At 43.7% G+C, this 14,338-nt stretch overlaps 1 protein-coding gene across 4 annotated transcripts in view; it reads left to right on the top strand.

The window, feature by feature from the left end:
• Positions 1-14,338, top strand: part of GALK2 (galactokinase 2) — a 70,201-nt gene that overhangs the window by 18,719 nt on the left and 37,144 nt on the right. For 3 of the 4 annotated variants that reach the window (XR_014162900.1, XM_081888655.1, XM_081888654.1), the window contains exon 5: positions 909-1,055. The exons of the other annotated variant lie outside the window; for it this stretch is intronic. Coding sequence is in view for 2 of the 3 variants with exons in the window: in XM_081888655.1 (XP_081744781.1) it covers positions 909-1,055 (147 nt within the window). In the remaining variant the exon portion in view is untranslated. The remainder of the gene's footprint in view (positions 1-908; positions 1,056-14,338) is intronic. 4 annotated transcript variants of the gene reach the window in all.

Here is a 14,338-nt window from a genome sequence, read left to right as displayed (position 1 = left end):
AGTACAGTGGTACCTTGGGTTACAGACGCTTCAGGTTACAGACTCTTCAGGTTACAGACTCCACTAACCCAGAAATAGTACCTTGGGTTAAGAACTTTGCTTCAGGATGAGAACAGAAATCGTGCAACAGCGGCATGGTGGCAGCGGGAGGCCCCATTAGCTAAAGTGGTGCTTCAGGTTAAGAAGAGTTTCAGGTTAAGAATGGACCTCCAGAAGGAATTAAGTTCTTAACCTGAGGTACCACTATACAGTAGTACCTCGGGTTACATACGCTTCAGGTTACAGACTCCACTAACCCAGAAATATTACCTCGGGTTAAGAACTTTGCTTCAGGATGAGAACAGAAATCATGCTCTGGCGGCGCTGAAGTGGTGCTTCAGGTTAAGTACGGACCTCTGGAATGAATTAAGTACTTAACCCAAGGTACCACTGTAACTGGTTTATGGAAGGTATACTTTAACATAACAAGAAACGCTGCTGTAGCAATAGTACCCTTTTAAATGATAAGTTATAAAGGACTGGCAGTGTCAGCCTTAGCTGTCAACCTATTAAGTGTTTGGGAGTGCGGTGGTGTGGGCAAGGGCAAGGCAAAAGCAGACTATTGTAGTCTCAGCTTTTTGCAGGGATGCTACCTGACCCTCTCAGGCCAGCTGCTGGTCCAGCATGTTATCTCTAGTTCCCTAGAACTAGGTGGTAACTTAAGGGCCACATATCATTAAGCCCCTGGTTCTGGATCCGTGGTAGGGTTGGTTCTGGAAATTGCCTTCAAATGTTATATTTTTCCCTGTGAGAAACTATGCCAGTCCTGCTCCGGTATTAATGTAAGAGCCATTCTTTGCTTATTCTATACTGAAAATGTGTGCCTGAGCTTACTGATTAATTTTAGTAATTTCCCCCTTGCTGTTTAGGATCATTTCAGTCTTGACAGTCCAAGTGGCATGAATTGCCTTGTAGAAGGAACCATCCCTCCAAGTTCTGGCCTCTCCAGTTCCAGTGCCTTGGTCTGCTGTGCGGGACTCGTGACCCTTATGGCAAATGGAAAGACTCTTCCAAAGGTACCGGACGGAAGGTGGGTTGGGGGAGGGGAGTACAATTTGTGAGAGACCATGTTCTAATTCAACATTGCTAAATTTCAGGTGTTGTTGGACTGCGACTTCTGTCATCTCTGACCTTTGGCCGTTGTGCTTTAATTTGTTGGAAGCTGCCCGGAGTGACCCAGTCAGATGGGGAGAATATTAAGAATAAAAATAAGAATAGTGGGAGGTGTAGTCCAAAACATCAGGCTGGGGAAGGCTGATTTGTATGAACATTTTAAAAAGAAGCTCAGGATTGTTTTCACAATGACCTGTTGGAAAGCTCATTGCAAAATGGAGCAAGTATTGTTGGCCATCTTCTGTCTAGCTTGGAATTGCATGCTAAAGGTGCTGTAGGGGGATATATTTTAGCCTAGCCTAAGCCTCCTTACATGGCCTTGTCTTTTGGTCTACTCTTTATAGTTCTGGTAGTTTGATAACAACTGGACAATATCTGGGGCTGCCTCACGACATGCAGGAAAAGAAAGAAGTCAAGTTCAGCATAGAAAGCTGAATTGCATGCATTGTTCCTAGCAATTGATAGATTCCTAAGTGAAACCTGTTGCCCCAGACCACACCCAACACCAACTGCAGATGCTTGAATCTGCTCTAAGAGTGCCATTACAGTGGTACTATTCCTTGCAAGTGCCATTACAGTGGTACTATTCCTTGCAAGTGCCATTACAGTGGTACCTCGGGTTAAGTACTTAATTCCTTCCGGAGGTCCGTTCTTAACCTGAAACTGTTCTTAACCTGAAGCACCACTTTAGCTAATGGGGCCTCCTGCTGCCACTGCGCCGCCGGAGCACGATTTCTGTTCTCATCCTGAAGCAAAGTTCTTAACCCAAGATACTATATCTGGGTTAGCGGAATCTGTAACCTGAAGTGTATGTAACCCGAGGTACCACTGTACTTGCAAGGAGCCCTTTACTCAGGTGTTGTGCAGCAACATTGGGCTCTCAGGCATGTATTTTGTCAATGACCTGCTGTTTGGGCTTGGACCTTCTGGTGTAGATCCTCTTTAGGGCTGGGGACCACTTGACATTCACCTCTGACAGTTGGCAGTTCCACTGCCAGAGGTTTGTCAGGAGCCCACCTTGATGTACCTCCAGAGTGACCCCTGGAGGCAAACCCAGGGAGGCCATTCCAGGTTCACCAGGGATTTCAGTGCCAGATTGAGGTGGGGTGTTTGTCTGCTCACCTGGGGTCATCATTCATCAGGAGGCCTGGGTCAGAGCAAGTCAGAGCCCAGCGTAACAGACTGACATCAGGATTCCAGCAGTAAGGTCACTTGGGTCACTCCCATTCATTGGTCCTGAATATTTTCCCGTTTTCTTTTAAATTAACTATTGGCACCCTTAGGAATTGTTCTTTGGCAATCCCTAGTTGTTGTTGATGGGTTTCGAAGAGGAGGAAAATATATCTGATATATAACCTGCTCCCCATAAAGGTAAAGGTACCCCTGCCTGTACGGGCCAGTCGTGTCCGACTCTGCAGTTGCGTGACCATCTCGCTTAAGAGGCTGGGGGCCAGCGCTGTCCGAAGACACTTCCAGGTCACGTGGCCAGCGTGACAAGCTGCATCTGGCGAGCCAGCGCAGCACACGGAAAGGCCGTTTACCTTCCCGCTAGTAAGCGGTCCCTACTTGCACCGGGGGTGCTTTCAAACTGCTAGGTTGGCAGGCGCTGGGACCGAGCAACGGGAGCGCACCCCGCCGCGGGGATTCGAACTGCCGATCTGATGATCGGCAAGTCCTAGGCGCTGAGGTTTTACCCACAGCGCCACCCATGTCCCTAACCTGCTCCCCATACTTTAACATAATAAGATTGTGGACAGGGCTTCAGGGATCAAACCTTGAAAGTGCTGCGTATTTAGCTTGGAAGAAGAACCCACACCTTATCAAAATATCCTGATCAGAAAAGTATTTTAACCCAAGCTTAGGGTAAGCATACTTAAGTCCTATGTCAGTGTGTCAATGATGCCGATTCAATACGGTTCTCCCTTTTCTGTACACTAAAGAGAATGAAGGAAGACTAAAAGCAAAAAGCATTGTGTAGTTAAAACTCACATGAAACATTGACTGTTTTATTTTTAAAACAACATACTTTTGTCTGTTGGAAGTAAATTCAGAAAACAGTTTATGCTGTGTCTGATTAATGTGTTTAGAAATCTGCATTTTCTCCACTTGCCCAGATTTTTTCTTTTTAAAGGTCATCATGCATGCACAGTGGTTTAGAGAAATCTTGGATACTGTCCAACCAGATACACAGTGCTAACCATTTTCAGCATTGAGGCAATATCTAGCTAACGTCGCATAGTGTTTAAGACAAGCGTGGAGAACTCTCTTCAGACAGAGGGCTGTATACCCACCTGAGCAGCCTTCTGGGGGGGGCCATGCCAGTGGTGGGCAGTGGCAGAGGCAACTGTGAGCAAAGCAAATAATGTAAATTGTACCTTTGTGCAAAAGGCTGGTTTCTACACACATTCACACAACCCTCTCTATACTCCATCCAGGCAGCCAAGAGGTGTTGTCAGAGCCAGGCAGAAAAACTCAAGCACTGAATGAAGTAGGGATGATGAGGGGTGTGGTTTGGGCAGAGTGGGTGTGGCTGGCAAGAGTCCCATGGATCGTACAGAGCAGGCATAGGCAAACTCCAGTCCTCCAGATGTTTGGGACGACAATTCCCATCATCCCTGACCACTGGTCCTGTTAGCTAGGGATGATGGGAATTGTAGTCCAAAACATCTGGAGGGCCTGAGTGTGCCTATGCCTGGTATAGAGAATCCTGACTGGCTGCTTTTGCCTCCCAGGCCGAAGGTTTCTCACCCTAGGTTAAGATAGTGAGCTGTGAGGTGGGGAAGTTCAACTTTCATCTCTGTTACAAATTTGCTGGGTATCCAAGCCAGTAGACCACTTTGGATGTAACCCTAAAATACGATTTAGTCTTCCATGAGTGAGCCTCAGTCTTTTGCATGCTCCTTCATTACTTGTGGGGAGGAATTTGCAAGCATCTGCTTCTTCTTTTCAACTAACCAGAGTTCCCTGTTAGGTTCAACGTTGTTAGTTTAAATCAAAGCATGGCCTTCCAGATGTTGAACTACAGCCCCATCATCCCTGATTACTGGCCATGCTCTCTGGAACTGGTGGGAACTGGGGTCGAAGAACATCTGAAGGGCTTCAGTTTCCCCATCCATGGTTTAAACTCTGGTTAGTGAGCAAGCAAAGATAATGGGGGACAAATTCATTTGGTTCATCTTTTAAGGCAAACTTCCCAAACTTATATTTTGCACACCAATATGTAAACTAAAACACAGCTGTCATTTGAAATTAGCACTTCTCCAAATTTTGCTGTTCGAATTTCCAACCAAATAATGCATACAAAAATATATATATTAGTAAAAGTAATGTACAAAAATGCATTCTGTTAGGGTATTTTGCATTGCAAAAATCACATGCAAAAAATGCAATGCAAAATATATATCACATTTGTCAAAACTGTATAAATAGTGCATATGTTAGGAGATATATACACAAAAATGCATATGAAGTTCTATGTGGATGCTCTTTAAAATACAGAGAGGGAAGAGAATGGAAATATTCCTACGATACTCAATATCTCTCAACCAGAACTTTGTTCTGTACTATGGAAATGACAATATTTGCCTACTTTTCAAAGCTGCTGAAAGAAATATTATCTGCAATATGCATTTAAAGCAGTGTTGTTCCATTTTAAAGAACCACAGCAAACCACACTTCCCAGGATTCTTTGCAGGAAACCATGATTGTTTAAATAGTGGTATCATAGTGCTTTTATATATATATATAGATAGATATATAGATATAGAGATATAGAGATATATAGTGCAGACAGAGCTTGGGTTGGCTTGCTGGAATAAGAGCCATTAAGCTTGATTCTTGTTAGCTCCTATCAATGGGACAAAGTAAATAGTTTGTAGTAGGGCACACGGTAGAGAAGGGGAGCCATTGCTCTTCACCTCAGACACTGGGGATTCCACTGGTGATTCCCTTTACTTTCCTCCAGGTAAGTCTACAGTTGTCAATCACAACAATGCAGGGACACTGTGACGAGAAATCTGCCTTCCACTCCTGACCCCAAATGGCCTAGCCTTAACTGACATGGGTCCTGAAGCGGAGGGTCAGCGCCCTGAGTGGCTCCACAATTGAGAGGACCCTCGGCAAAGTGCCCCCCACCAGCACCACAGGCATATTTGTTAGTGGCGATAGCAGCATTCTCACTGAACCGCCCCGACCTGGCCACAGTGATCCATGCGACGGTCACCTCCAGGCTTGACTACTGTAATTCGCTCTACGCAGGGCTGCCCTTGAAGCTGACCCAGAAACTGCAGCGGGTGCTGAATGCTGCAGTGAGGCTCCTCACAGGGTCTCTGCCATGGGAGCATATTCACCCAGTGATTTTTCAGCTGCCCTGGCTCCCGGTGAAGTACAGGGTCAGATTTAAGGTGCTGGTTTTGACCTTTAAAGCCCTTCACGGCCTAGGACCCTCGTACCTACGGGACCGCCTCTCCTGGTATGCCCCAAGGAGAGCCTCAAGGTCCATAAATAGCAACACCCTAGTGGTCCCGGGCCCTAAGGAAGTTAGATTGGCTTCAACCAGAGCCAGGGCCTTTTCAACACTGGCTCCAGCCTGGTGGAACGCTCTGCCTCATGAGACCAGGGCCCTGTGGGATCTGATCTCTTTCCGCAGGGTCTGTAAGACAGAGTTGTTCTGCCTGGCCTTTGGCTTGGAGCCAGTTTGATCCCCCCCCCTTTTTTCCTTTTTCCTTTCTCCTCCTGTGATGAGGCTGCATTTTAATTTTCAATATTTTAATGTATTTTAATCTTGTTTTTAAGTTGTATTCATTCAACTTGTTTTTATTATTGCTTGTTAGCCGCTCTGAGCCCAGCCTTGGCTGGGGAGGGCGGGGTATAAATAATAATAATAATAATAATAATAATAATAATAATAATAAGAAGTTCCCATAATGCTTTAGAGCAGGGATGGCCAACACCATGCCCTCCAGCTGTTGTTAGACTGCACCATCCCTGACCATGCTGGTTGAGGCTGATGGGCATTGTAGCCCAACAACATCTGGAGAGCACAGCATTGACTACCCTTGCCCCACAGCATTGAAGAAAGTTTAAATGGTAGCTTCCAGATCTAACCATTTGGGGTGAGGTCAGGGTGCTGGGGTCTTGGGAGCTGCTCAGGAACTCTGTGTGCTGACACTGGGCCTGTGCTTCTGCGAGCAAAGTCTTTGCAATATACAGGTCCTCCTTATTTCCCCCATCAGTTGTTCTAAGGATTGGCATTTTGCTAGCATTTAATAATGCACCCCTAAAGTGCAAGTAGATAAATAGGTACCGCTTTCTAGCGGGAAGGTAAACGGCGTTTCCGTGTGCTGCGCTGGTGCCGGCTTGCCAGAGCAGCTTCGTCACGCTGGCCACGTGACCCGGAAGTGTCTGTGGACGGCGCCGGCTCCCGGCCTCTTAAATGAGATGGGCGCACAACCCTAGAGTCGGACACGACTGGCCCGTACGGGCAGGGGTACCTTTACCTTTTTAAATAATGGATTGGACAAAAGGTTAGTGAGCAGACATGGAGCAACATTAATTTGGGTGATTGACTTAATGCAGTCAACTGCTTTCTGCTCTGCCTGGCACACACAGTTGGTTTGGTGGTGGTTGCTTTTAATTCACCAGTTGCTACATGATGAAAGACTTACAGGGAAGGTGGCAGGCAAGATTTTTATGTACTATTCTAAGCCTGCTAAATATAGGAGTTCCCATCATTCAGAAATGGTTACTTTTTAAACAGAAAGGAAACCGGAATCCTTAAAAGAAATGTTTTGATTGTTGTACAGGACTGTTGTGAACATTTTCAAACATTTTTATCCCTCAAAAATTTTAAACCATGTTCTCATTTTTCAGTTTTGATTAAAATTATAATTATTTGGCATACTCAGAATAAGGGGGGCGGTTACTTTATAATTAAAATCATGTGTATGGTTCAGTTTAAGTCACGACAAGTGCTTGATAAATCCATTCTAGAAAATCCAATTGTTCAATATAAAACTCCACCTCTTTAGGCATCTGTGGGTCTAATTTCTACTAGTCTAGAAAATTCTGCTTTGTACTTAACAGTGTATATGCTACTCAGTTCTCATTGTCAATGTGTGCACATTTTCCAGCATTAGTTGCAAAAGGTGCATGTTGACTGGGCAACATACAAAAAACCCTGTCCATGTTTTCATTGTGCAAACTTTCCATGCATTCCTGAGCATGTGCCCAGTCCATCCATATATATGCACATTCTTCACTCAGCTCATGCTAACCACAAACATATACTGTATCAGGTTTTTGTGTGCGATAAAGTGCTTGCTGTTTTGAGAATATACCAAGCAATTGCCTGTCTCCCATTCACTCAAATTGTTGTGCTATTTTTAATAGGTTTTAAGACTTTCATGAGTGTAAAGATTTCTACAAGATTAGAATGCTGGATCTTTCATATGCAATATAGTCTAAATGATATTGTAAACCAGACTGAATTATTAAAGTCTGCAGGCAAATTGTGTAATTCAGAGCTGCTGGTTTTTAGCTTGCAAATGCAGTTTAGCCTTTCACTAATTTTCTAAAGGCCTTTTTGTATGTGAAACCAAAGATAAGCATACCCCCCCAATGTAACGTTAGCTGGGCTTTAATTGGGTTAAACCTGTCTTCAGAACATGTTTGTGGATAGTTAGACACATCAAGAAGCCAGGCTTGAGTGCAGTTTCCTGTTCTGGGTACACCCAGTTCCAAACCAAGGTTTGCTTTGCATACTGTGTGAAATGGCCCTCTGTACTTTAGATGGCATGTCACAATAAAAATACCTAAATGCAAACTTGTGTGTGTGTGTTTGCACTGTCAATTAAATCTATTCTAAAATGTTAACATATCAAAATAGTTCTGGTGGGACATCTTGTCATACTCCAAGTTACTGGCAGATAGCTTGTTTTCTAGGACACCACGATCCTTTTGTTCATCTAATGTAAAATCACATTCCTCTTGTTCTCTGTCAAATGTTAAATATACAGGGCTTTACCCAGTAGTCTAGTGGCTTCTCCTAAGCCTGCCTTCATGGACTCTTTTGCACACTAGCTTGTAAGGAATACTAAGTCATGTGCAGTCTCTCTTTCCGGACAGGTTTTTTATATGATAATTTGGCAAAAGGTGCTATGATTGGCTTGGAAGGCGGGAGCTTGGAGGAAAGTAGGCCAGTCTGTGGGAAACAAGCCATAAGTATTTTAAGGAGAAACAAGAGTCCTTTACAGGAGGGTTGGGTAGAGAATAGATTAGGATCTACTGGTAGATCTTGTAGCTTGATTTGCATTAGATCACAAAGGTTTCTGAAGTTTAATTGTTCAACAGTAGCGACTGAAAAAAAGGCAGCGTCCTCCCTTCTAAATAAGGCTGCTAAATCTTCATTTGAGTTAGTAGATTCTGTCATATATGAAAAGTTTCTCAGCAGGTATGAGCAGTCGGTCTCAGCCTTCTGACCTTCCATTTTGCACGCCCCTCTGGTTCGTGGAATTGAGTGTTTTAGTGAAACAAAAAATAATAATCCCATAAGCCCGAGGTCTGCCCATTGCCTGCTGTGTGGGATTGTACCACATCATAATGCACAAGGAGGATGATAAATAAGAATGCACATGGCAGCAGGGTGAGGGGAGGAACACTGCATGTTAGAATGTACCTACTTACATAGTTGTCAACTTTTCCCTTTTCTTGCGAGGAATCCTATTCGGAATAAGGGAATTTCCCTTTAAAAAGGGGAAAGGTTGACAGCTATGCCTACTTGTCCAAAGCTGTTTTTCACTCTGAAACTGAAAATATTCAAGGAAGAGCAGGTCATAAATACTTCAAATAAATAATACTAAAGAATTAGAGAAATACTGAGTTGGCAGAGGCAGGTAGATTTTGGTGTGGAGCATTTGTCCAATTTTTGCACCAAGCCTACAATTAAAGTCAAGAGGCATAGAATCACCAGAAGGTTGTGTGCATGCTTCAGCTTATTCGAAACACCACTATCCTCAATATAGTGTGTGCCTTGTGGGCGGGTTAATGCATTCTTGCAGAATGTGGTGCTGTTCTTGATGATGTTGTTTTTCTCTGTTCTAATTAGATATTTTCTGATTAAATGTTATTTCACTGCATAAACATAAAAAGGCTAAACATGATATGTTGTATAACCCACCACTGATAAACATCCCCTGCTCATGTTCTGCCAATCTGGAATTAATAGTTGCCAACTGATATGAACATCCGGATTGCATTTTCAAGGAGGGGGTAAGAGTTTAGAGAACCAGCAATTCTGTATAGTGCTTGAAGTACCCTGGGAGCATCTGGGAGTCTACAAGCCCCATGCCACGATTTCTCCACCCATAGCCTTCTAAAACAGGAGCTAAGGGGATGTCACAAAAAGTAACGAGGTTGGGTCCTCTCTAGCCCCATTGTAGTTTGAGCATTACTTCTGCACCCCTGGCAGGGCACTCAGTTATATTTTGTTATTGGTTGTTTTAAGTGGTACCTGGTACCAATTTGGACTGGTAGGGTGGAGGGCAGATAGCCTAGCAGCAGGTGGAGCGAAAACCGAGGCTAGGCAAAGCCAACAATTTTCTAGCTTTGCCCCCGTCCTCCTCCCTGTGGAGTTCTGCAAGGGAAGCATTGAGAGTAAGGAGGAAGAGGAAAAATGTATAAGACAGGTACAAACATCTGCTGGAAATGTAAAGAAAAAGAACTTAGTTGGTCTTTAAGGTGCTACTGGAAGGAATTTTTTTTGTTTTGACTATGGCAGACCAACACGGCTACCTATCTGTAAAAGAAAAAGAAGTCACCTTTTATCATATGTGGTGGCCCTGTAAGGTAATAAAAGCATTCTGAGAAATGATATATAATGAATTGAAAAAAATGTTTGAAATAGTTTTTATTTAAAATGCCAGAGGCTTTTCTATTAGGAATTGTAAGTGCTGAAATTCCAAGGGAGCAGAAAAGACTTTTTCTGTATGCGACGACAGCTGCATGGATGTTGTTAGCCCACAGGTGGAAAGAAGATAAAGTCCCTACCAGAGAAGAATGGCAAATTAAACTGTTGGACTATGCCAGAATGGCGAAACTAACTGGAAAGCTCAGGAACCAGGAAGACCAAAACTTTAATCAGAAATGGGGAAAATTATAGTTTATCTTGGAGACCACTGTAAACAGCTGAAAACACTAGGATTGCAATAACACTTGTAATGTAACGAGAGCTGTAGACTTTGACAATGGAGTTGTAAAAAACATGGAATATTGAAAAAAGATGCAGTAGAAAAGGTTTAACAACAGAACCCACGGAGGGGAAGGTGGGAAGTCTAGAGATTCGGAGGAATCTTTTAATTGTGGATGTGTAGTGGTATTATTATAATTTTATACTTGTAAAACCAAATAATTTTTTTTGTGGGGGGGAGAGTGAGAGGAGGAAGCTGACAGGCAGCACCACCTATGGACTGGCTGTAAGTAAGAAGGGAGGGTGGTGGGGCTGGCTAAGGTTGATGGGGCAGTGCCCCACTTGCCGTAATGGACTAACCTCCACTGGTTGTTTGGTTTAACACACTTATACCTCACTGCTCAGAACAGGCGACACCACTTTCCCAAGTGGTTTTCCACTCATGCGGTTTATAGGACTAGACCTGCTTAGCTGCAACATGTGCCTTCAGACCATGATCTGGATTTCGTGGGAAGCAGCCTTTAATTAGCAGGGCACTTGCGTTTTTAGACAACGGGAGGTTAAAGATAGACGCTGCATTGTTGGGGGCAATGGCTGAACTTGTCTGTTTGTACAGTAGTCTATTATCAGGATGCATGTTCAAAGTGAGCTATATAAGGGGTGTTTGAGCCGTTTCTGTTTGCATAATTAAAGAAAAGCAAGTTTGTTTATACTCGTCTCCAAGGCAGCTAATCTCTGATGTAGCTAACAGACATGATCAGTGCTATTTTTCTAAAAACAGAGGTGCCAGAATTCAACATGAACCCCTCCCTTGTTCTCTTATAATGGCAATTGCGCCCACCTGAGAGGTGCCAGAACTGAGTTCCGGCAAGTTCCGGCTGGAAAAAAAAGCCCTGGATGTGATTGAGAAGAAATGTCAAGAAGGCCCAGGGTATTAGAGCCAACAAGCAGACTGGCTGTTACAAGAGAAGTTAAGAGCAAAGAACTGACAGAAGCCACTAATGTGAGGTCCTCATATCTTTAGTTTAGAATATACTATCACATCTACTGTCTGCCAAAACAGGAGCAGATTGTGGCCGACAGGCATAATACACTCTTCTCATGTGGTATTTTTTTTAAAAAGAAAAGGTCAATTATATGATGATTTGCTTCTGATAGCAGGCCGGGATAGCGGGAATGAGTAGTGTGATAAAAGGATGGTTAAAAAAAACCAAACATGTGCAGGCAGTTACTACATGGTAAAGGAAGTATGTCAAATCCCACAGATATTGTCTGAATAGAATACTCTGAGGTAAAGTCATGGTTTAAGAGTGATAATACTGCACAGATGTTATGTTTATCCTTTTGTGGTTGTTAGCGCCACATGGCGAAACAGCATTTAGAAGGCTCCAGAGAGGCCACTTATGAGAAGACATGGTCCATCTCTTTTAACAGTTTGATTTTTTTCCAAGGGGTTTCCACATGATGTGATTTTTTTTCCCACAGCGACCATGGCAGCGGTTGCTACCGTTCTGAGAGCATTCCAGATGGGGTTGCCCCAGCGAGTGTTTGCATGTGGGGTGGCGTTGTGGTTTCTCAGCATCCTGACTGTTAAATCGAGCTTCTGGGAAATGGTGATACTTTTCCCCACCTGCCCCCACCTCAGCAAGCACATCCACCATGACGGTTGTGTTGTGTTGTGTGGAGTGTAGCTAAATCCCGACAAGGCGAATTTAGCAAGGAAATCCACAAAGCCCTTTCATGACACCCCTCCCCCAACACACATAATGGAAAAAATATATATTTTAATATTGTGTAGTAATCCAGTGTTGTAGTGCACTTCCCATGTGATTTTTTAAAAAATTATAAACATAAAATATACAGTCATGGTTATACATTGTAAAACATCACTTCTTACAGCTAAGACTAAGTGTAATTTGGCTAAATTGGGATGGTTGTTTAAGGCTTTCTTGTCCCCCACGGCCATTACACACTGGATTTAGAACTAAAAAAATCCTGACTTGCTTCAAGCCAGAGTTCATAGTTACATCTGAACAAGGGAGCTGTGGCTTAATGTCAGTTAACAACCAGAAAAATAATTCAGGATGTCTAGCTTGGCTATGAAGGCCTCATCTTAGTCTTCTGAAGCCAGACATTTTACAGCCAGTAGTAACACAGGTTTCAAAATCTGCAGTCTGTGTTTATCTCAGGTGTACACTTTTGTCAATTTTTTTTCTCATGGAGGTGGAAGGTAAATTGATAAAAACAACTTTTCCCTGCAAATCTGTGCTTTAATTTTTTGTCACCTCTTTAAAGCCATAGTGAATTTTCCCTTTGCCAATGCATAGATTTTCTTCAGAAGTATCAGTGAATCCCTGTTGTTGCACCGTATTCCTGTAAGTATTGCTGTGCTGAGAAAGAGAATCAGCATCAGCTTTTGCAACAAGAATTTTGCTCACTGAGTACATTCACTTACTGGGATATCTCAGTGGATATGTCTGAGATATGAACCTAAGTCTTCCACTTACTTGAGTGAAAGTTTTGTATTTTTGCACACGCTGTTTCTTTCTTACTGCATCCATCATTGTTCTGCTGCTATCAGTAGAAAGACTCTGAAGCCATAGGCACAGGTCTGTTCAATTTCAGAGTCTAGCAGTCCATTATATCAAGGGAGACCTTGGGCTGTCTTGTGGCAAAGTTCTCCTGGATCTGCTAGTTCATCCTTGGTGGTCCTGCCAGTCCTCCCATTTGTGCAAAAAAAATTAATAATGAACAAATGCTTGCAGCTCTAATAGAGAACGCACACCCATCACTTGCAGATGGGACTTTTGGCAGACTGGGACCAGCAAGGACCAAAAGCTAATCACAAGAGCAGAGAAAAAAGATGGGGAGAATTGCACTGCTAAATGCTAACATGCTAGTTCTTGGGCTGATTCCACTGAATGGGTTCCGTGATGCAAGTTTCGTTTTCTCAAGTGATAGCTGAGTTCAAGTAGCAGTTCCTCATAGGATGAGAAGTTACATAAGATAGGAAATGCCTGTATTTTGAGTTTTGTTAAGCAGTTTCTAGAAATCAGCAACCAATCTCCAGCTGTTGCTTGAAGCTACTGTGGCAAAGGCTGCAATACACATGAAAGGTTTCCTGCATTGCTTATGCATTGAATGCACAGTATTCAACCTGGTATGGATACTATGGAAAAGTCATCAAAATTTCAGGGGGAATGTACGCATAGAGAGAATTCACATGGGATAATCTTGTGGGACTGTACCACTTAAGATTGCCCATAGGCCTGTAGGGAGGGCCTCATATTTCAATATACAGGTACCGTATTTTTCGCTCTATAGGACGCACCTTGTTTTAGAGGGGGAGAACAAGAAAAAAAAAATCTCCCCCTCTCTGCTCAGCACCCCTTTAGCAAAGCGGCAGGAGAAACGGAGCCCCTTCCATTTCTCCTCCTGCTTCGCTGAAGGGGTGCTGCGCAGCTCTCCCTCTTTGCTGAAGCCAGGAGAGTCTTGCTCTCCCGGCTTCAGCAAAAGGAACCCAAAGCCTTTGGAGCGCAGCACGAGGTCCCGCTGCGCTCCAAAGGTTTCAGGGATAGCCACTGCGCTCCAAAGGCTTTAGGCGGCTATCCCTGAAGCCTGGAGAGCGAGAGGGGTCGGTGTGCACCGACCCCTCTTGCTCTCCAGGCTTCAGCGAAAGCAACACGTAGCCTCCGGAGTGTCGAGGGAGTGCTCCCTCTGCACTTCGGAGGCTTCACATTGCTATCGCTGAAGCCAAGGAGCCTGCATTCGCTCCATAGGACGCACACACATTTCCCCTTAATTTTTGGAGGGGGAAAAGTACATCCTATAGAGCGAAAAATACTGTACCTTTGTTTGCTATGGAAAAGGAGATGTTGGAAATAAGGTAGAACCCTGTTTTGTGTGTCATGCTTTTTTTCTATATGCAGAGATTTAGGGGTGGGGGAGTTAGTTCATTTTACCCAGGGCAATGTTCATGCATATGGACCTTACCAAGTGCTG

This window comes from Podarcis melisellensis (genome assembly GCF_964234715.1).
Source record: "Podarcis melisellensis genome assembly, chromosome: 14".
Classification (NCBI taxonomy): Eukaryota; Metazoa; Chordata; class Lepidosauria; order Squamata; family Lacertidae; genus Podarcis; species Podarcis melisellensis.
Note: the sequence above shows the minus strand (reverse complement) of the source record. Positions and strands in the feature narration are given on the sequence as shown.